Here is a 23,452-nt window from a genome sequence, read left to right as displayed (position 1 = left end):
GACGTTGGATCCTGTCGCACCCACAGGGAGATCTCAGCCCATCCCACGCGGGTGCAGTGATGGGGTGGGACTCCGGAGCTGGGCTGTTATCTTGCTTTGAGCAAGGGGATCATCCTTCACCCCTTCTCTGCCGGGTCATTGGATGCAGACTGCCCAAGGGGAGGGGGCTTGATCCTGGGTGAGGTGTAATTCCTGGTGGTAGTGGGCGGGGGCAGTGGCTCAGCTGAGAGCTGTCAGCTACCACCATTCCCAGTAGTGCTAGCGATGGGCACCTGAGCAACTGAAGGGGAGTCTGGGAAGACCACTGCAATGCCCACGATAGGGTCTGTGGCTCAAGGTCGTTGAGTACTTTAGCCTAGAGCCTGACTCCCAATGAGAGGAGAGCTTCACCTCTGGGGCAAGAGAGATCTGGACACGCTCCGCTGAAGCCCGCTGGCTGGAATTCATCAAAGAGACTCCAGCATCTTCAAGGTAGGAGAACCCTTAAAACCATCAGACCCAAACAGCCCCTCAGATTCCGTCTGAACCACCAGGGGATGTGGATCTCTTCTGCCACTGGACGGTGGGCCAACCAGTCTCCTGATCTCGGAAACAGAAACGGTGAGCTAACAACGTGCCTCACAGGGCTATCGTGTTAAGTGTTAAGGCATTTTGTAAAGAGTGAGCTCACCTGCTTCTTCTTCTTCTTTTTTTTAAAGATTTTATTTATTTATTTGACAGAGAGAGACAGCCAGCGAGAGAGGGAACACAGCAGGGGAGTGGGAGAGGAAGAAGCAGGCTCCCAGCGGAAAAGCCTGATGCGGGGCTCGATCCCAGAACGCCGGGATCACGTCCTGAGCCGAAGGCAGACGCTTAACAACTGAGCCACCCAGGCGCCCCTTCACCTGCTTCTGTGCTGGGCTACAGTCATGGTGAGGACACCCTAAGCACCTGGGGCTGTAACTCTTACCCACTGCTCTGGACTGTCCTCTCCCCATGTCCCAGGACCAGCAGCATCCTCATCCTATGGGAGCATAGGAGAAATGCAAATTCTCAGTCCCTCCCCAGAACAAATGAACCAGAAACTCCGGGCCTGGGGCTTGGCAGTCTTCAGGTTCATAAGCTCTAGAAGTGACTCTGAGACCCACCGGGCGCGATGAGTTCACAGCTCGCACCACACGCCACTCAGCACGCCCGTTCTGCCGCACTGAAATGCGTCCTGTTCCGTGGTGGGTACGGGTCCACCGACCATGAACCTGGGTGCCACAGCGGTGTGGACGCACTACGTCCGGGAGGGACCCCGAATTCTGCATTGCTAAGCTCCCAGGGGATACCTAGACCATAGTGAGAGTAGCAAGGCCCTAGACTAGAGCCTGTTCTCTCTTCTCACGAATGTCTCCCTACGTCTCTGAAGCTAGCGATCACGTTCCCCTTCCCAGGCTGCTTCTCTGGACTTAGTAGGACCGGTTTCCTCAACTACTCTTTAGGCAGTAATGTTTCTACACGCCAACCTCTCCCACCCCGCGCCCCCCAATTTAGGCTGCAACTAGAGACATTATCCACTCCCTGGCCCTCAGCCTGCGTGGTCTCTTCTCTCTTCACCCTCTTCCCCCCCCCCCCCCCCCCCCCCGTTCTTGGCCCTTAGCGCTGTTTCCTTCAGCATTTTCTAGGCTGGCTTTGGCCCCAGGGGAATTTGCAGATTGCTCATGCTTCTGGGAAACTCTTCAGGAAAGAGGAAGGAAATCGCTCCAGAGCTGGACGGTGCGGCGTGCATCTGGCCAACCTGGCCTCACGCCCTGGTGAGCCTCCTGCCCCCAGCGCCCCCCTCGGAGGACTCCCCCCTACCCCTTCTGGAGTCATCTCAAATCACCACGAGTAACCTGGGCCTTCCTATCTGCCGTCCCTTACAGCATCCCGGGGCTGGAAGGTAGCACAGAGCCAAAAACGGGTCCTTCCTTTGCAGGGAAGAAGGGGTTCTCCGACCAGGCCAAGACGAGGGAGCCGTTGTGACTGAGTTAACACCTGCGTGGCATTCCTCCCAAGGATCCCTCATCCTCACCACCTCCTGGTCTCCTCCCTGGTCTCCTGGGACTGCCCAGAGCCAATGGGACTCCCCCCAGGCTTTGTTCCAGAAAAGCCTATAAAATGTGTTTGCTGGGAAGGAGCAGAGCAAGGCCAGTCTCACGGCTTAACATCTCAGTGAGGATTCATCCATCAAATTAGTAAAGAGTTTGCCCGTCTCAGGGCCATAAAACTCACAGGTGGATAACTATAAGAAATTAGACACCACTTCACAGGTAAATGAAGATTTAGAGATTAGAAATTCCTTTTCATTACCCTGATCGGGGGCCTGCCTGACAGATCCATAGGTTTTCACAGGGCTGTGATCGGTACTGATATATTGACTTAGATTTTGTTTGTTTAATTGCTTTTAGTAAAAACATTAATATATACGTTGATATAGACACACAGGTATGTATCTCTTCAGGCAATCCTAGACTTGCATGGTGGTCGCAAGCTTGAACCCCACCGCTTGCTGGCTGTGTGACATCAGGCCAATTCTTAACCTCTCTGAGCCATGCTTGTAAAGAATAAAATAAGAGCCTGTAGCAGAGAGGAGTTTTGTGAGGCATGAGATGATGCATGTAACGCGCTTAAAGAAGTGTCTAGCACATAAAAAGAGCTCAGTTAATGTTAGCGGCTCTTATTGTAATTATGCCCATAATGCATCCTGACAGTCCTCTATTACTAAGCATTTTAGGTTATTTGCAATGATTTTCTTATAAAAATGCTGTTAGGAACAGTCATCCTTTCTGGCAACGTCTAAGGACTGCCTCATCCACGCTAAAGCATCCTAAGATGACGAAGATGGGGCCGGCCCTTGACGGAGCTGGCCCTGCCATGGGGGAGAGAAATCAGCCCTCCCCGGGGCAGGATGGGACGTGCTGTGTGTTCCCGGAGGGCTGGGAGAGAGCACGTGAGGCAGGTACGATCAGAAGCCACTCCGGGGAGCAGCTGACATTTTGGATAAATTTGGAATGTCTTTGAGAGGAAGGCACTTCTCACACTTGTCATTTATGTCACGACTGTGTTCCCAGTACTTAGAACAGCTCCTGGCTGGTCTCAATTCCCTGTTGACTGCATGGGTGCCGCCCCTGTCCGGGCCACCGCCTGCTGTGGGCCGGCCCCGGGTTCGGATCCCAGCCACGTCCTGATCTGGGACCAGATGTTTTGTCTGGTCCCACCCGGACCTCTCCTTCCTGACTCATGGGACAGGAAGCCCCCGGGGCTGTGGGACAGCGCCTCTGAGCAATTGTCTTCCTCCTCTGTCAGCAGTGAGAGGCCCTACATGGAATTCAGGTCACTGTCGGGGGAGGAAATGATGTGATGTTAGGAGAAGTTAGACTTGTACTTAGCAGGAGTGTGGAAGGACAAGGGGTGTCTGCTGGGTCTGAGGCCCAGCTGGTTGGACGGTGAGTGAGAAGAGCTACCCCGTGAATATCTTATAGCTCAAAGTCGTAAATTAGCCACAGGGGCTCTTTTGTGGAGGGGGACAGGGGGGTAAGTAAAGGGAGAAAGGGAACGTGAAATGCCAACTGGCGTTTCTAGGTGGCCCACTGTGTGCCAGACGTTCACAGCCATTGTGGGGATTGGCCCACACCATGGTCCCGTGGGAAGGTACCATCAGCCCAGTTCCAGAAGTGAGAAGCAGACCCATGGAGCAGAAGCCTCACCTAACAGGACGAGGAAGGAACACCCCTGGTTACTCTCCATTCGTGGGGTTTGGGTGGGGCTGACCCTGGTGATTCAGACCCAACCGACCTTAAGCTCCCAGCCTCCTACCACCTCGTGACCCAGGGCCTGGCCATTTGGATGATGAGAGCCAGCAAGAGCCAGCCCCGGGGGCTTGCAGAAGCGCCTGGAAAGAGAATTTCTTTCATTTCGGCTGCTGGTGTAAGATTTTAAGATAGAAGATATAAGCGTGGCTGTTTTGGAATCATGAAGGGGCAGGCTTCTTGGGAATAAAATTAATTTAGAGGAAAGCAGAACTGAGATACGGAAAGAAAGAGAAAAATCAGGGGCGCCTGGGTGGCGCAGTCGTTAAAGCGTCTGCCTTCGGCTCAGGGCGTGATCCCGGCGTACTGGGATCGAGTCCCACATTGGGCTCCTCCGCTATGAGCCTGCTTCTTCCTCTCCCACTCCGCCTGCTGTGTTCCCTCTCTCGCTGGCTGTCTCTCTGTCACATAAATAAATAAAAAATCTAAAAAAAAAAAAAAAAAAAAAAGAAAGAAAAATCAGAAATCATGGGAAAACCTAGTCCCAACTACATATCGGTGGGGCCAGCCAGCCTGAAGATTGACTACCCTTGGAATGTTCATTTAGGTCAACCAATAAATCTTCGTTTTTCTAGACGCTCGAAGCTGACTTTCTGTCAGAGCAGAATGAATTCTTACGAGCAGGGTAGAGCGGTGGAATTGGGGCTGGGGCAGCAAGAGTCCACTTTCCTTCTCGTTCTCCGCCCTGCCCCACACTCTGCAGGATATAAATCCTTATCCCTGAGAAGACCGCTGTTTGCTGCCTTGAATGAGATGACCTAGTGGGTCTGCTAGGAGGCTGGTGAGGGAGTGGGTGGGTCTAGTCCTACGTACCCCCAGTATCTGTATGTACAGAATTGCAGATTGGTTTTAACTTGGACCCCATTGGTTCCACTTGGTGCTGGTGAATGTGTAACATGCAAACAGATAAAACAGCCCTGCAGTGTAGTATTCACCCATCTCTGCGGTGTAAATATTTCCACCATGGCCAATGGCAAGGTACCAGCATGACGTCCCTGAATGTGGGCATCGGAGAAGCACTATTGAATTGTATTCCTACCACAGTTTTAACAGTTGTCAATAACCTTAAGGTCATAAACAATAAGAAAATGCAGCAAATAATTAGGAAGTCAGAAGTTCTGATTTTTTAATGACCTCTGTTTTTAATACGCTTCATCTCCTTGTAAGTTCCTGTAATTTGATTTTTAATCATAGCAATGTAGAATGAGTGGCTCGGGAAATTCCTAAAATGTTTACAGTTGGCTCTTGCGAGCTGATATGAGCTGGTTCCAGGACACCACTGGTGGCCCCTGGATCCCAGAAGAAAGGACTGGGTTCAAGAGCTATGCAGGCATGTGAGTTCCAGTTTAAAGAAACGGACCTGGAAGCAATCGTAAAAGCTTGATTTTGGTGAAGCTCTGTCCAGGCTGAAGCATGCCATGAAATTGAAGGTGTAATTAGCTATTTGGTTGGGATTCGTGACCCAGAGACGTCTGCAAAGTGCAGCCAGGTCGTGGTCTGTTGAAAGGAGACTCCAAAGTGCAGTAACCACCTCTAAGGGAGCCATTCAGGATAGGGTGGGGAGGTGGGGGGATGATGAGGAAGGAGGTCTGCCTGCACCTCCTGTTTCAATTTTTGGAACACAGCGGACTTTTGACTTTTGTCAATTGCAACTTGTGAATTGCACCTCCGCTACCTCCTGGAACACATCCTTCTACTTCCCACTGGAATTGAGATAATGTAGCATCTGTTCGCTGAATAGCCAATAGTCAGTTTAACTCTGTCAGTGCCAATCATAATCCTTTCGAAATAACCCATGTCTTCTTGTGATTGTTGCCTTTATAAGCCTGTACTCCCTGCTTGTAATTTGGATTCCGGTAAACTGGCTGCCTCCCGGATTTCAATCCTGAAGACCCCGAATAAATGATTTGGTTGTTTTGCATCCTCTTCTTGGCCAGTGCCTCTTAACTTGGCATGGTCTGCTGGTCCTGTTCCATAGGAGGGCCATGGAGCCCTGAAATAGATGTGCGGGGGGGGGGGGCGCGGGGGGGCTTGCATCAGGTTCAGCAGGAAATAGATGCCACACCCAGATCTGCATAATGTGAGGAGTGTTTGCGGGAGATGGACCTGCCAAAGTTGTGGTCGGGTACCGGGAAACAGCAGGGCTGCGGCCAGACTCCAGGTCTGATACCTCAGGGCTCCATGACCCTGGACCTGAATGTGCAAGCAGTGGGGGTGAGGACCCGTTACTGGAGATGGGGACAGAGACGGCTGGGGGGAGTCGCACGTCTGCTAGGAAATGGGACCTTTGCCTGCAAGTCACAAACACCCCTGGCCTCGCTCTCCTCCTTCCTTCTGTTTTTCTATCTCAGCTCCCCATTAGCTGGACCCACTCACAAGCCAGAGGGCAAGGAAACTTTCAACCTCTTGGGGAGCTGGAGAAAGGTGGAGGGGTCCGAAGGGTCGGTCCAATGGCACAGGTCTTAATCTTGGCCATCTCGCTGAGGCGCGGGCACCTTGATCCTTTGTCTTATGGCTAGGAAAAGGGCCAAGGAACTTGACTTTTGGGACTACCCTGGGCTACCTTCATCCCAGAGCCATTAAGGGTCTGGTCACCTCCCCTGTTAGGGGCAGGGGGCTGTTTCTGAAAATGTACTGCCTTCTACCCTGGGGCCAGCACTGCTTTTCTAGCCTGTGAGAGGTTCCTGGGATGAGGAGAAGGGGCCTGGGGAGCAGACCCTTGGTGGTGGTCCCAGCTTCTGCTGCCAGTGCCGTTCACTCTCTCGGCCTGGCTGGTCCTAGCCCTCCATCTGGAGATCTATGGGGCCTTCTACGAACGCTCAGCTAGACAATCACGATTCCCAAGGACACCTCCGATTCTCGGAAAAGCTCGAGACTTTCGTAGCCTTGCAGTCTCAAGGTCATTTGCATAATGAAAGGTGTGTCTTTCCACAGCCAGGAGGTGGCAGCAAAAGCTGTGTTTTGAAGGGGCCGGGGTATGTTCTGCTCTGCAAAGCCCAGAGCCCCTTGTCCAGGGCTTGGTGGCTGGGCTTCACGACTGAAGAATAATTTAATGATGGTGGCGGCCATGTCATTCTCCCCGCCGTCATTGCTAGTGGGACCGTAGCAATGCTACCTTCAGTGTGGGCAATACTGCAACGTTGAGGAAACCTTCGGCACAGTATCACCTGGAAATGTTTTTCAACAACCCCATCCCACAGGTAGGTAGTGCCCAGACTTCCAGCCCCATGTTGAGGCTCAGAGACATCACCTGACCCTCCCAAGGACTTCTAGAAAGTATGACGCACCAAGACAGGAACAGAAGCTTTGCTCCCTTGCTCGCTCTACCTCTCCGCAGGGGCGACCCGAGGCAAGGCACCTTCTGCCACCCTCTTGTTTTCCAGAGCGTTAGAGGGGCCAGAGGGGCCCAACCAAAGAGGCTGAGGGTCCAGCTTCCAGCTGGAATTCAATGTGGAGACGCTGGGAAATAGAACTCAATCTTCTGATCCTTAGAAAAGAAATTTTTTAAAAAATTATTTTTATTTTATTCTCATCAGGACATACTTGGTGCCTAGGTATGGAAGATTCTCGTTCATTCATCCCTTCATGCCATGATCAGGATTCCGATGTAGTAGAAACATTGTCATGCACTGGGAAGGATAGAGGAATGTTCTTTCTCTCTAACTCAGAGATCTGGGGGCCCAGAGCTGGGATAGGGGAGCCAAGTAAGTACAGCGATGTGTGGGGGTGACTTCATTTTAGGGAGCCCCAGGTGAACTAGGGAGTGTTTGAGGGGATGGGGTCCCGATCTGCTTTCATTGGGATGTCAGAGAGGAGTGGAATTCCATCGTAATTTCTTTTGATGACCCCCAACTGCATGGTATATTATCTCCTCCAACCAGAGGAAGCCTCTTAGAGACACAGCCAAACCCCAGACTGTTGTGTGTGTGGACCCCTGTGTTACGCTCCACCGCTGTCCTGAGGTCACGTCTCGCCCCTTCCTACCATGATGACAGGTTCCCAGAGTGCTAACTATGCACCAGGCTCTAGACCGAGGGTGCTTCTTGAATCCTCTTATTTACTTCTCAAAATAACCCTATAAAGTACAGTGTTACACCCCCATTTTATAGGAGGCAGCTGGGGCTTATAGTCACGAAGCCACTTGCCCCAAATCACAAAGCTAGTTTGTGGTGGGGCAGGTCTGAGAACCAGGCAGGTTGGGACCCAGGGCTCTTAACATTACATCACATGCCTATGCAGAGGCAAAACCCACCACTGTGAGACTGTGCAGTACGGAGAGTCTGAAGAGCTGCGATCTCATCTTCTCAACACTGGACAAGCCACAGCCTGTCTGCAACACTGCTAGAAAATGAGACTGATGTCAGCCTGATCTGATGCATTTGCTGTGTGGCTCGAATGGAAGGGAGAGAAAGGAGCATGTGAACACGCAGCACATACACAATGGTTCTGAGTATTTGAAACTATTGGGAGGGCTGGACTGGGGCTGATATCTGGGGACCTTGAGAATGACCTCAGTTTCCTTGTCTATAAAATTGAGGACCTAAATAGACTCTTCCAGTCCTAAAGTTTAGCACTGATGATGATGGTGGTGGTAGTGATGATGGTGGTGATGGTGATGGTGATGACGATGGTGATGATGGTGATGATGGTGGTGGTGATGATGATGGTGATGCTGCTGATGGTGGTGGTGGTGATGATGATGGTGGTGGTGATGATGATGGTGGTGGTAGTGATGATGGTGGTGATGGTGATGGTGGTGGTGATGATCATGGTGGTGGTGATGATGATGGTGGTGGTAGTGATGATGGTGGTGATGGTGATGGTGATGACGATGGTGATGGTGATGATGGTGATGATGATGGTGATGCTGCTGATGGTGGTGGATGGTGATGATGGTAGTGATGGTGATAGTGATGATGCTGATGATGGTGGTGATGCTGATGGAGATGGTGGTGATGCTGCTGATGGTGGTGGTGATGATGATGGTGGTGGTGGTGATGATGGTGATGGTGATGATGCTGATGATGGTGGTGGTGGTGATGATGGTGTTGATGATGCTGATGATGGTGATGCTGCTGATGGTGGTGACACTGATGATGCTGATGGTGGTGATGATGGTAATGATGGTGTTGATGGTGATGGTGGTGGTGATGATGGTGATGATGCTGATGGTGGTGGTGACAATAGGGATGATGGTGATGGTGATGACAGTGATGGTAATGTCAGACATATGAGGTCACCTGACCTCAGAATTGTTTCCTGCCACCATCACTGCTGCCAACTGCCTTCAGCTTCCAACCCCACTGTGTCGAAAGTATGTGGGATGGGCTGGTGATGAGATGGAAAGGAGGATTGGATCTAGAAAGCTAGAGAGAAGGGATGATCCAAGATGTTTGGAGATAGTGTACTTATCTTGGTGCCTGGTACAGAGTAAGCTAGTTTTGGTTTTATTGAGATAAAATTCACATACTATACAGTTCAGTGGGTTTCAGTATATTCACAGCTACCCATCCAACCCCCATAATCAATTTTAGAACATTTCATTACCCCAAAAAGAAACCCTATACCCTTTGTCACCACCCCAGCCCCTCACCTGTCCCAGCGAAGCTATGATTTTTATTATCTCCACCTTACAGAATAAGGAAAATGGGGCGCAGAGAGAAGAGTGACTTGCCCAAGGCCACACAGTTAGCATGTGACAGCCCTGGGATTTCATCCAGGTTTGCCAGAACCCAAGCCCATGCCCCCAGTCAGCATGATCATTGAGGTAAGTAAGAATGTGTGGCCCACCCAAGGCCAACCCAAGGCCATGCATTTACAGCTATGAAGTGATCAGGCCGAGGCTCAGATTTAGTCCTAGCTCCTAATCTTGTCCGTATCCCATTTTGCTACATCTCTATCCTTTTTATGTAAGCAAATCAACATAATCTAATGAGGATCTGGGAGTGAGCCCCCAAACCAGCTGGGGCTTCTCTCTTGGCGCCTGGGCCAGCCTCAGCCTGGACTTTAGAACTGAACAGCTTTCGGGGCCCACCTGCTCCTTTCACGTTCCAGAGTGAATGCAGCCGGAAGGAGAAGGCAGGCGAACCCCCTACCCAGTGTTTCCCAGGAGTGAATGCATTGGGGCGCACCTACTCCCTGTTTGGATGTCACGGGGAGCAGTGGATGTACAACACAGGCCCTCAGAGGGACGGGATGGAAAAGCAGGTTCTTAGCAGAAAGCACTGCCTGGGAATCCGGGACCCTGGGCATCTCGTCTCCACCCTGCCTTGGGTAACCACAGTCACAGGGCTTAATCTACATGGGCCCGGCTGCCCTGTCTGAAAGTTGAGAGAGAAGCCGGGGAAGTGAATTTGAAACAATTCTGTGTTCCGAGGAGGAAAATGTGCTCCGGTTATCCGAAAGGGGCTTTACTTGAGTGCGAAGGAAGCCGGGTGATTTACTTGGCTGTGGGTTGGCTCTCCACCTTTCCTGCTTGGAGCCAGGAGGCCCACTCTCACATCCCTTATTTCTTTATATGCACAGCAGATTGGGCAAACCTCTCAAAGCACCCTGAGCAAGCGGGATGGACGGTGATTATGAACACGCAGAGGCAGAGAGACGAGGAGCCAGGAGACTTTATTTCTCACAACATCGTCCCTCCCCTCTCCCAGTACGTCGCATGGCAACGGGCATCAGGAAGGCCTCATTCTTCCAGCTTCTGTGGGAGAAAAGCAATCAGGAAATGAGTCAAACCCAAGGCAAGGCTGTGTCCTGACTTCACGTGGAGCACCTGGAAAGGCTGGAACTTCCAGAAAAATACCGAGGGATGGCATTGTTTCCCCTTTCACATCGCAAAATCAAAGCCTTGGGGCCCCTGGAGAGGGGCGAATCCCTCGAAAAGCAGGGGCTTCCTGGGCAGCGCCTTTTAGGACAGGGAGGGATGGGGGTGACAAGGCGTCTGGCCCCCTGTCCCCCGATGCTCATTGCCCCATGATTCTGGAACCACCAGGCGTCTGGCTGGAGGAGTAGCCATCTGTGAGTGCATGGCCAGCAGCAGGGAAGAGGCACCAAGAGACACCCTCCATGCTCTCCCTGGGTGCTTCCTTGGTCCTGGCCTCAGGACGTCTGGGGAAGACATCTGCTCTTACCTGGCCCCCCACATCTCGGCTCTTGGCCCGCAGCTTGTTGACCTGGGACTCGGCAATGTCCGCTCTCTTCCTCTGCCTCCTCCAGCTCGTGCTGCACCCTCCGGCACTTGGACAGCTGCGTGTTGGCCTGCTCCTCCTGAATGGGAGGTGGGGGGGCAAGGGCCTGAGGAAGCCCCCCACAACGGGGCTCTTTGGCTGGGACCCAAGTCCTGAATCCTCCCAAGGCACATGGAGGGTCAGAGGCCAGTGGCCCAATCCCCCTTGCCCTGGCCTTCTCCCTGCATTGTCTGTCGGTGGCCAAGCCACTGTGCCCATGTACTGAGGGCAATCCGAAGGTTCTTGAAGAAGCTGGGCTCCTGGGCACCCTCCCTCCCAGGCAGTTCTGCTGTGACCACCCTCATCCAATGGACACAGATCCCTCCCCCCAACCCCCCCATTTAACCAGCTCAGATCTGCTTTCCTGTGGTCAGGGGGGAACCACCAGCCCCTGGCAGGGAGGGAAACAGGACAAGGAGAGAAGCCATCTGCCCAGTCATGTATTCAGGGTCCCCCCAATTTTGTTCATCAGAATACCAGTCCTGTGGGCTGCTCTGCATACAATAAAAAGGTTCCAAGTTCCACTCTGGTTTGGGCCGGCGCGGGGGGGGGGGCAAAGCTGTATTCTAGAATGGCTTCAAAGTGTCCGCTTTGAAGAGTGTATTACACGTCACCTACAAAATCTGAGAAATCCTCCAAAGCAACCAGTTCAACTTTGTTCAACTTAGAGTTTCCCAAACTATTCCTTTTCTGTAACAGAAAAAGTTCTGCCTACCCCTTAGCCCCCCAGCCCAGCTTTCTGCTAGTAATAATATCCCTGAGGTCTATTTGACCAAGGGCAGGTCAGGAAGGATGGATGGGAGGGTGGCCATTAGGGAGGGTGGGAAGGAGGAGGCCGTGGGGATGAGGGACAGGACAAGATGGGATGCTGTGAACCAGGAATGGGGTTGGGGGGACGTCTAAGTTCAGGCTGACAGGGCAGGGAGGGCTGGTGGGGTGAGCTGAGCTGGCTGGGGCATCAGGATGAGGTAGGGCTAGCAGGGTGGGCTAGAATGTTCTGGGGTGGGGGATAAAGTAAGGGGGCTGGACACATGAAATGAGGCAGAAGGCATCGAGGGGGTGCAGTTGGGGGGTGGCCAGCCTTGTTTAACACAGACCAGGGGAGGGAGGAGGGAAGGCGTCCCTGAGTTTGTAGCCTGCAAATGAAAACCCCTGTCTCGGGCTCTGTGATAGGACAGATTCCTGCTGAGGGCTGGGGGTCCTTGGGCAGGCACGGGCTCCTGGGAGGGGGTCCCCCTACTCACGGCCTCCTCAGCCTGCCTCTTGTAAGCCTTCACTTTGGCCTGCAGCTTGTCCACCAGGTCCTGGAGCCTGAGGATGTTCTTGCGGTCCTCCTCGGCCTGCAAACATAGCACCGTGCCACCACCGTGCTTTCTGCTGGGGTCGGAGCAACCCAGCACTCCCTGAGGCTTTGGAGACACCTACCTGGTATGTCAGCTCCTTGACTTTGCGTTCATACTTGTGGGCCCCCTTCAGAGCCTCGGCCCCCCTCTTCTGCTCAGCATCCAGCTCGCTTTCCAACTCCCGCACCTGGGTTTTGGGGGAGAGCCCAGCGTTCGGGTCAGAGCAGCCGGGCTTCCCCCACGGACTCATGGGTGGGTGGATCATTTTAGGATCGGGATCCCTGAACTCGGGATCCCCTAATTATAGTTTGTAAAAGTATTTCCTCCTAGGGCTCGGGAACCACTTTGTAGTCACAGAGCCACCACTGTTGGTGCAGTGGTTCTGTGCAAATGAGAACTAGATGCAGCATTCGGTGCCTGCAGTGGGGCCACCAGGCTGGGCTCGGCCGAGGATGCCTCTTCCTCCAGGGCCAGCAGCTTGGCGAGGCCTCAGCTTCAGCCCTGACTCGTCTCTGCAGGTGAAGCCTGCGTGAGCATTTCAGGGGACCTGATTCCTGGTCAAGGGAGGCCACGGGGGGGGGGGTCATGGGCAGAGCCTGGGCCAGGAACGGTCAATGTGTGTTCAAGCCCCGGGGGCAGCTGACTGATTCAAAGCACGCCAGTGGCTGCCCCAAGAATGAGTTTCTATGTGTTTAGGATGGAGACTGTAATTTCTGTAATTCCTGTTCCTCCTGCCTCAAACGTGGGGGTCAAATTAGACAAAGCGTGTGCAAGTGTGTTTTAAATGATAGAGCGCTCTGCCGGTGGTGTTCATTTCATAGCTGCTTCTGGCTTTCCTGAAGTCTTGAGGGGACAGGACAGCCACCGAGGACACAGGTCACTAACTGTGGCCCCAATGCCACAGTCTAGATCTAGAGAGCCAAGACGGGAATGTGATGGCCAGCCACAGCGAATCCCAGCGGCCACAGACGCGGGCCGCTCTGGGCTCGTGGACTCACCAAATCAACCTTGGAATCCGCCAGTGGAACGGGCTAACTCTGGGCGCTGTTCCAAAAATGCTCCTCGTGCCCCCACCCCCGCCCCCCTATGAGCCCTTGGAAACTGTTTACCACTAGGTTCTTCGAAACATCTGTGTTCCTGGCAATGCTCTTGCGGCCTCTATGAGTCTGTGGAACTAAAGATAAGGGGGCAGCTGGGTCTGGAGGCCAGTCGAGGTGCCTCCCATGTGATGAGGGGGGGCTGGCTGGCCCAGGAAACAAAGAATCACGGAGGGAGGGAGGCGTGGGCTCTAATCCCCCCTCAGTGGAGGGATCCGTGAGGATGGGCTAAACTTCGGCAATAGAGGAGGGCTGGGACGCATGAAAAGTAAGCATTTAAAGAATTTGGGGGGAAGAAGTTCGGGCCTCTCTGGTGTTGACTTTTGTTATTCACATGCCTATAACCTTGTCATTTTTAGGCAAAAAAAATAAAAACAAAAATCGTTCCCATTCATGGTGTACGCGTGCTGGGGACCACATCCTTGGAGGCTGGCCTGAAGCCTGAGTGCATTTGGGGCGCTTCCCTGCTGGGAGAGGTCACCTCCTTCTCTTCGCCTGCCCCTTACCCCCTTCTCCTCCCACTCCACTATTTCCTCCCTGGGGCGGGGGACAATCGAGATCCTTCTAACAAGCTCCCCCTCACAGCCCTTTTCCAGAACATCAGCTGGTAATGGAGTCCATTTGCAAAATAAATAAAACCACGCTAGGTCTAAAGGGAAAAGCAAGGGGTCCAAGCTCAAAGGGAGCCATTAGCAAAGAAACAAAAACAAATACGAGTAAGCTCCCAGGTACAGAAAAAAGCAGGACTGCCTCTGCACGGGGTGGGGGGGGGGGGGGTGTGTTAGAATTTCCCTGGGGCTTTGGCCGGGAGGAAGGCCAGTCACCTGCCCTGTAGGACAGAGCAAGCCAGCGAGAAGCTTACCAGCATTGCTCGGCCTGACTGCGTTGAGAAACTGAGAAATCTGGGACGAATGGGAGCCGGGGGTGGGAGGTGAAGAGAGACTCTAGCCTTCACACATAGGATGGGCCATTGTTCACCAAAGCGGAGGCTGGTCCAGAATGTAACTTACACCAACTATGTAATGTTATGAGTGCAAAGTACATTTCCCCTCACTTATGCGGATCTGAATTCCTATAAAAGCAGGATGTCTTCACTTAGCAGCTCTTGGGGCCTGAGTGTTGTAAGGCAGGGGTGTGTGTGTGTGTGTGTGTGTGTGTGTTGGGGTGTAGGGACCAGTGAACCAGTGAAGGAGGACTAGGTGGGACTATCGGCTCACAGACAGCTCTGCAACTAGTCCTCAGACTAAACTTGCCTGCCCTCCATCCGCACCCACTTTCCTGCAACCTAGTTTCTGGGCTGTGGCTCTCCCCGGATGGCTGAACCGGATATCGCTGAGGGCCAGCATCTTCTCGAGATGCCCTACCCGGTTCTCCAGTTTCTGGATCTGCTTCTTCCCACCCTTCAGGGCCAGCTGCTCAGCCTCGTCCAGACGGTGCTGCAGGTCCTTCACCGTCTGCTCCATGTTCTTCTTCATGCGCTCCAGGTGGGCACTGGTGTCCTGCTCCTTCTTCAGCTCCTCGGCCATCATGGCCGCCTGGTGAAGTTCATAGAAAGTATGAGTGGGTCACCTGGCATCCCGACCAGGAGTATAGAGAGGATGCTGTCAAGGTCAATGCTGTGAGTGCTAATCCTGCCTCCCTCGTTCCGCCATGCTTGGTGATGCGTCTCCTCCCCAGTTGGTTGGTTTTGGCTGAGGCTTCGTCTAACTCCCTCTCTCTAGGAAGCCAGCATGACTGACTACAGGTCAGCAAGAGACAAAGCCTACTTGCCTTGTCCCCGCCTGGAAGCCCCTTCCCTATCTCCAAACACCGGCTCTGAAAAGAAGGAACAGAGCTCACATCCGTGATGGCCTTCTTGGCCTTCTCCTCCGCGTTTCTGGACTCCTGGATGGAGTTCTCCACATCTGCCTGGCACTGGGCTATGTCCGCTTCCAATTTCTTCTTGGTATTTATCAGGCTCGTGTTCTATAGAAAAATCAAATGCCGGAGGTGTAGGTTAGCTTTGGACGCCTGGAACAATCGAGGGGGAGAAAGTTGCATGGGGAAGGAAATCAATCACAATCATATTTCTTACTTTTCACCCCGGGGTGGGGGTTTGCTAGACACTGTTTCTTTCCTGACTAAACAGGAGGTCTTGAAACAGACCCAAGAACTGCACATAAATAAGTGAGTAACTGATAAAGGCAGACTTTCACATATTTGAGGAAGAAGAGATTATCCAGTAGAAGGTCGGGTGGGTAGCAAAGGATGGGAAGATGTAAGTATATAAAATGAGAAATAGTTCTAATGATCCAAACACACCATAAATAGAATTATAGACATGACAAAGTGGAAAACACTCATGATGCATGTTGCTGAAAAAAACATTCTCTTCCTTAACATATGAAAAAGAAAAATCATACACGTAAGAAAACAGGGCACAAAGTAAAGACAGGCAGAATACACCAGAAGAAATAATGACTCATTAGTAATCAAAACTTCATTTTATTTTATTTCATTTTTTTTCTTTTAAGATTTTATTTATTTATTCGACAGAGATAGAGACAGCCAGAGAGAGAGGGAACACAAGCAGGGGGAGTGGGAGAGGAAGAAGCAGGCTCATAGCGGAGGAGCCTGATGTGGGGCTCGATCCCATCACGCCGGGATCATGCCCTGAGCCGAAGGCAGACGCTTAACCGCTGTGCCACCCAGGCGCCCGTCTTTTATTTTTTTTAAGTAGGCTCCATGCCCAACGTGGGACTCGAACTCATGACCCTGAGATCAAGAGTTGGATATTCTACCCACTGAGGCAGGTGCCCCAAGAAAATCAAAATTATAAAGGTGAGATGTTTCCCAACCATAAAGTTGGTGAGGATTAAAAGACATATAACTAGGGTCTTTGAGAATTTTGAGGCAAGAGCTCTTACGTATTTTCCTAATGAGAATAAAAATGGAGACCACTTTGTGAAGGCTGGGTTACAAGACATTGCAAATGTCTTTATTGTTAGACCATGAAATTCTGCTTCCAGCAATCTATTTACTTCCAGGAATGTTAAGGAAATAATAATGAGAAAATGAGAAAACTTAATTATAAGTAAGTTCATCATAGAAGTCTTTCTAATGGTAAAAATTTTATTGGGAATAATTAAAAACATCCAGCCATGGAGAATTGATTAAATAAAAGTGCCTTTTCACCCTACTGTAACACATCACTTTTCCGCCATTAAAAATAGTCATGGGGGGTGCCTGGGTGACTCAGTTGGTTAAGTGACTGATTCTTGCTTTCGGCTCAGGTCATCATCTCAGGGTCGTGAGGGTGAGCCCTGCATGGGGGTCCACGCTTGGCAGAGAATCTGCTTGAAGATTTCTCCTTCAGCCCCTTACCCCATGCACGTTCTCTCTCTCTCTCAAATAAATAAATCTTTAAAAAAAAATAGTCATAGAAGATTATTTAAAAGTGTGGAAATATGTTCATGACACGTTAAATGAAAATAAGAAGTTGCAAAAATATTGATCACGGTTCTACAAAAGTATAATAATTGCAGACATCGACAAGAGCTTGGAATGAAAGATCTCAAGATGGTAACACTGTGGTTGGTATTTTTCTTCTATTTGTTTGCTTGTACGCTCTATATTTTGTAACAAAGAATTTTTTTATAAAACTTTTATAAAGGTGGCAGACAGCCTCTCCTCTGCTGTCCTGCTCACTGCTCCCTTGCCATATATTCAATAAATTTCTATCTCCTTAAAAGACAAAAACTTTCATAAAGGTGATAAAAATAATTATTTTGAAAGACAATTCTAAATTTGTAAGATTGTGGCTTAGACGTTGCTTCCTCCGTGAAGCCTTCTCCAGCCCCTTGATGCAATAATTCATCCTTCCTTTCTCGGATTTTCCCACAACGTGCATGACCTTTTATCTCCAGATTAAAGAAAGCTCAGAAATCTGTCCATCTGGAGCATAGTTATTCCAAGAACTAAGCCTCTTTGCTTTCTTCTTCTTCTTCTTCTTTTTTTTTAAGATTTTATTTTTAAGTCATCTCTACCCCCAAAGTGAGGCTTGAACTACCAACCCGGAGATCAGGAGTCGTGCGCTCTACCAAGCGCCCCCCACAAGGACTAAGCTTAATGCAACTTGGTCTTGACTGCTAGTCTGGGAGGAAGGGCAGGTGCTCCCTTCCACTGCGCGAGTGTGGGTACTGCCTTCCCCCCACCAGGGTGGGCCCCGCGTGGAGGGAGGAGGGACGCACCTGGGAGTGCAGGAGCTGCACGCGGTCGCTGGCGTCCAGCAGCTCCTGCTCCGACAGCCTGCGGGTCCGCTCCGTCTGCTCCAAGGCCACCTTCATCTCCTCCAGCTCCTCCAGCAAGAGGCCATTCCTGCGCTCCACGATGGCCAGCTGCTCCTTGAGGTCCTCATTGCTCCTCAGGGCGTCATCCAGGTGCAGCTGGGAGTCCTGCAGGGAAAGCCAGATGTGAGGCCAGAGCCGCGGACAGGCTGAGCGGCAGCCAGGTTCCCCAGAGCCTGCGGGCTCACCTTGAGCTGGCCCTGCACCGTGCGCAGGTGTTTCTGGGTCTCTGCCACCTGGCGGCTAGAATGGCCCAGCTGGATCTCCATCTCGTTGAGGTCTCCCTCTAGCTTCTTCTTCAGCCTCAGGGCATCGTTCCGGCTCCGGATCTCGGCATCCAGCACACTCTGCATGGCCTCTGCAGCCCTCTGGCTATTTCTTTTCAGCTGCTCAATTTCTTCATCCTTCTCGGTGACCCTGCGGTCAAGCTCGGATTTCACCTGGCTCAGCTCCAGTTGGACACGCAGGATCTTGCTCTCTTCGTGTTCCAGGGAACCCTGATCAAAGCAGAGGAGGGATTGAGGGATCGTGGCCAGCCGCCCTTCTTGAACGGGCATTTTCCTCCCCGTTGGGATAAAACGAGCATTATTCTACTCATTCTACAGATGAGTAGAGGTCAAACAATGTCCCTCCGCAAATGTCCCTCCTAGTAATGAACCTGAAACTAACTAAAACTTTGTATCTGTTCTTAACAACTTTATGTCTGGAGAGGGACAGAGCACCTTTTTGTATTAGTGAAACCTTTACAGGGTGTGGCTCTTTTAAGGGGGACCATAACTCAGGAGCCACCCGATTCTCTGAAAGGACAGGGTAATCGCTCTCCCCTTATCCTTCATGATGCAAATTTCCCTAGAAACAGCTCCACCATCCGCCCCGCACTGGCCACATTCAGGACACTGGGCCTATTTTGACTTTACAGAAATCCCAGTGGCCAAAGACCATCTGGAGTGTGACTCTGTTAAAGCCGAGGAATTCTTTATTTTTTTTTTTAAGATTTTATTTATTTGTCAGAGACAGAGAGAGCACAAGCAGGGAGAGAAGCAGTCTCCCCACTGTGCAAGGAGCCCGATGTGGGGCTCGATCCCAGGACCTTAGGATCATGACCTGAGCTGATGGCAGACGCTTAACTGACGAAGCCACCGGGCATCCCGAGCCGAGGAATTCTGAGCCAGCTCTCAGGATTGCTGGTGATTGATTTCTTGCTTCCCAAGGAAGACATCGAGGACATCATGAATGCATTTATTTATTTGCAAAAGGGGTAATGTGATGGACTAGAGGACACCCAGGAGATGAATCACAGCACAGCTGTTTCTCCAGGGACGGCTGGAGGTTCTTCCCCACGGAGTCTCGCCCCTCCTGGCAGGAAGCAGCCCCAAAGGTCTGGTCCAGTCGCCCTGCCTTCGGCGTGCTACCCTCCCGACCTTCCCCGACACTTGCCTCCACCTCTTCTAAGGCCATCTGGAGGTCTGACTTTTCCTGCTCCACCTGCTTCTTGGTTTTTTCCACTTCCTGGAGGCTCTTGCCAGTTTCTGCAATCTGCTCGGTTAAGTCGGAAATCTCTTCTGCAAAGGACAGGCTCGATTTAGCTGGTTTGATCGGGCTCCAGCTGACAGCAGAGGCATTCTGCCTGGCAACTTGGGGATGGGGATTCAATCACGTTTATGTAGGAGAAAAAACAGTGGAGCCCTTCAGGTGAGGTCTTGGCACAACACAGGTGTGTGGCTTCACCTGAACGATGCAGAGAGAGGAGTGGCAAGAACACTAAAACCTCACAAAGTATATAAAACAGTCGAGGCGAGGGCCGGGGAAGAAAATTCTGGAGACAACGTACAGAATACAGAATCAGAGTCTTTCGGAGCTGGAAGGGGCTTTAGGGGGCATCGGATCTGCTCTGATTTTGCACGTCAGGAGTCAGAGGTCCTAAGGCATTTAGTGGCATGCCCAAGGACATGACACAATCCACGGGCACTCTTGTTCTCTTAAGAGGTGAGCACTTCTTCGTGCTCCAGGACGACACTTGGCTATGACTGTGTTTGTGACATTAGCAGGGCTGAGCTCCAGGGTCAACGGAGCCGACGGGAGGGTTCTGCGGGGGCAGTGGGAAGCAGGAGGCAAGAGGGTGGGGTACAGGTGCTCACCTGGGATGCGGAGGGGAGCTCACCTTGCAGATTTTTATTCTCCCGCCTCAGGGTCTCCAGCTGATCTACCACTTCCTCATAGGCGTTCTGCATCTTGAAGATTTCAGTGCTAAGCGACCTGGAGCTTTTTTGAGAAGCTTCCAACTCAGCCTGACTCTCGTCCAGTTTTTGCTTCCACTCCGCAAGGACCTGGGAGATGACACAGGGACACGTGAACAGCAGGTAGGACCAGGGCACCTGGGAGAGCCCACGAAAACAAAGGCTGTCTGTCAGCAATGCCAAGCTTTTACCCTTGCATCCTGGGGACCCAAGAAACAGGGTGGGCCCTGTTCTAGATCACGGGCTCCAGACTCTGATGTTCCTACGGGCCATCTGCTGTATTCTTTTTTTTTTTTTTTAAAGATTTATTTATTTATTTATTCGACAGAGATAGAGACAGCCAGCGAGAGAGGGAACACAAGCAGGGGGAGTGGGAGAGGAAGAAGCAGGCTCACAGCGGAGGAACCTGATGTGGGGCTCGATCCCGGAACGCCAGGATCACGCCCTGAGCCGAAGGCAGGCGCTTAACCGCTGTGCCACCCAGGCGCCCCCATCTGCTGTATTCTTAAAGGTATTTGGATCTCAGAGTAATCTGGATTAGCTTGAACTAAAAATTCACTTTGCAGGGACTGTCACAAAAGCAAAGAGACGTTGCAAAACCCAACGGCTGACACTATGACTTGTTGCTCGGCGGACCTCCCAGATGTGCGTGCCTCTCGCACATCCAGCATAAGAGGCCGTGACTCTTTGGGGGCAGACCTTATCAAGGTCCCTCTGCTTCCTGTCCAGGATGGCGCGGGCTGTGTTGGTGCGTTCCAAGTCCAACATCAGGTCATCCACTTCCCCCTGGAGCCTCTGCTTGGTTTTCTCCAGGGAGGCACACTTGGAGCTCACTGCCTCGGTGTTTTCCTCTGCTTCCTGGAGCCTCTGGGCCAGTTTTTTCCTAAGAGAACAAAAAAATTTTTTTCTTGGCAAAGGTGGACTATTTCAGAGCTAACCGTCAGATCAGACGAGAATGAACAGTCTATTCGGGGCTGGAACTGGGTAAGAACAAGACATAGAATGGGATGCGTGGACAGGGTGTAAGTAGAACGTGAAGAACCGTAAAGTGCTTGGCGGCAAAGCAGGTCACCAGGAAGCCACCAAGGGACCCAGACGGAATAGACAGCCCCAGGGGAAGGACAGGGACGCCCTAACAAAACCTCCAAGTCCTGGGGAGGAAGGGACAGTGTCTCAAGGCAGGAAAAATTCTCTGTCCCTTCACTCATGTCTTGGGGTCACCTCTCCTGCTGTCGCCGGGGAGCCCGTACTTGGCCTCCTCCAGCTCCTCCGTGCGCTGGATGGCGTCCGTCTCGTATTTGGTCCTCCACTGGGCCACCTCGCTGTTGGCCTTGGACATTGACCTTTGCAGCTCGGCCTTTGCCGCCTGCTCCTCTTCATACTGTTCCCGCAACAGGTCACAGTCGTGGCGGGAGGACTGCAGGGCGTGGGCCAGGGCGTTCTTGGCCTGCGGGAGGACGGTGGTGGTGACAGATTGCAAAGACACTTAGCCAGTTTCCAAGCCAAGGTCTTTTCCTCTAAACCAGCATCTCCCAACGTGAGCTGTTTCCCAGCTGCCTTTGCAAACTTTGCCATATCTGCATATGTCCCGTTTTATTTAGTTTTTGTCAAGTTGACTCCCTTATTTTAAATAAAAGTAAACTATTCAACTACATTAAATAGAAAAGCACTAACATTTGCCACACACAGAAGGAAGCCGTAACAAGAAATGCAATAGGGGTAAAGCAGTGTTACTGGTCACCTTTCCGCCAGGTACTTGCCATGTGTCTCCATGCCTAAAGCCCACTCTGTATGCCTGATTAAGGAAAACGAGCGCATGCTAGAGAGTTGGTACCCAAATTGAGCTCTTTTCCTTATGTAAGCAGAAGAATCGAAACAGAATTAGAAAGGGGATCAATTTCGGGGCGCCTGGGTGGCACAGCGGTTAAGCGTCTGCCTTCGGCTCAGGGCGTGATCCCGGCGTTATGGGATCGAGCCCCACATCGGGCTCCTCCGCTATGAGCCTGCTTCTTCCTCTCCCACTCCCCCTGCTGTGTTCACTCTCTCGCTGGCTGTCTCTATCTCTGTCGAATAAATAAATAATCTTAAAAAAAAAAAAAAAGAAAGGGGATCAATTTCTTGCTACTTGATGCAACACTATGGAAAGATGTCGCCGTGAAAAAACTCAAAATCATTCTTTGGTGTCACCAGGGGCTGTGTCCCCACCCCGGGGAACTCTGATGTGAGCTGTTCTGTTTCTACGGCTCTGGTTCTTCTTCCTGGGCAGGGGAGGACGTGCCCAGAGGCCTCCCTTGCTCACTCCCGCCTGCTCAGGACAATTTAGCTCTCATCTTGATGGTCACAAAATTCTCTCTCTCTCTTTTTTAAGATTTTAACTAGTCTCTACATCCAACATGGGGCTTGAACTCACAACCCTGAGATCAAGAGTTTTGCAGTCTACCGACCGAGCCAGCCAGGTGCCCCACAAAACACTTTCTGAGCCCACCATCAAAGAAAGAGTTTTGTTGACCCAGCAGTCACATGTGCATTTCTGTTTTTTTGAAAACACAGATAGCAAAACTTGGCGCAAAAAAGAGAACTCAGCTGTTACTGTATGCCCACCGGACGACAGCCTGGTTCCTGTAATGGATCTCCTCACTGCTTGTTCCGGCCCTGGTTCTTACCACAACCCCCACCCCAGTCCACCGAAGACCCTTACCATAGAGTGGAAAGAAGGGAGACGAATAAACTGCTTGGTTTTGTTTTTAGAAGAAGTAAGTGGAGCTCAGGAAAATTCCAGAAGGTTGCCTTGTAAGTCTTAGCTGGCGCACGGCAACCTCGAAATCACAGAACGCGGTTTTGGAGGACTCCTGGATTTCTATTGCAATGCTTGAACACGCACTGAATGCATTTATTGGGCACCTGCTGTGTGCATTGTTCTACTGTGCACTGTACCTACTGTTTACCACCAGGGAAAAATTATTCTTGCCTGGAAGTTTGCAGATCAAAGGGGAGATAGGCACAATGAGCAGAAATATCTAGATATGGAAGTCAAGAATATGATGATGAGGTCCGTGCTTATGCATATGTCCCAAGTGTGTCTCTCCCTAAAGCCATGCAGTCTTTCTGGAAGAGGAGAACTTAAAATCGGGTATTGTAGCAGGTGACGCGTGAGTGAGGAGAAAGAAAGAGGAGGGCATCTCAGACGAATACAGGGCATACAGACGAATGGCTGAGCAGAGTGAAAGAATACACAGAGAGGGTCAAGCTGGTGCAGTGGTGGGAAGAGGAGGCCCTGGCTGGTGATGGGTGTTTATCAGACCACCCTGTGAGGGACAGAGGAGCCCAGAGGATGGAGCATCCTGGCTCTGAGGAAGGAGATCCAATGCCAAAGCCCTGTGACCTCAAAGAACAGGTTCCTACCCTCCCA

The 23,452-nt window shown here is 51.5% G+C and overlaps 1 protein-coding gene across 1 annotated transcript in view; it reads right to left on the bottom strand.

Moving 5' to 3' along the window:
- Positions 1 to 10,777: 10,777 nt before the first annotated feature.
- LOC113271209 (myosin-13) overlaps positions 10,778 to 23,452 on the bottom strand; it is a 48,619-nt gene continuing 35,944 nt past the window's right edge. Inside the window, 12 exon segments of the mRNA XM_026521000.4 lie at positions 10,778 to 11,011; positions 11,013 to 11,081; positions 12,286 to 12,381; positions 12,467 to 12,571; positions 14,846 to 15,016; positions 15,321 to 15,446; positions 17,711 to 17,914; positions 17,995 to 18,303; positions 19,244 to 19,368; positions 19,968 to 20,133; positions 20,743 to 20,926; positions 21,294 to 21,490. Coding sequence (XP_026376785.3) covers positions 10,778 to 11,011; positions 11,013 to 11,081; positions 12,286 to 12,381; positions 12,467 to 12,571; positions 14,846 to 15,016; positions 15,321 to 15,446; positions 17,711 to 17,914; positions 17,995 to 18,303; positions 19,244 to 19,368; positions 19,968 to 20,133; positions 20,743 to 20,926; positions 21,294 to 21,490 — 1,986 coding nt within the window.

The sequence above is a fragment of the Ursus arctos genome, unplaced genomic scaffold (genome assembly GCF_023065955.2).
Source record: "Ursus arctos isolate Adak ecotype North America unplaced genomic scaffold, UrsArc2.0 scaffold_14, whole genome shotgun sequence".
NCBI classification, from domain to species: domain Eukaryota; kingdom Metazoa; phylum Chordata; class Mammalia; order Carnivora; family Ursidae; genus Ursus; species Ursus arctos.
Note: the sequence above shows the minus strand (reverse complement) of the source record. Positions and strands in the feature narration are given on the sequence as shown.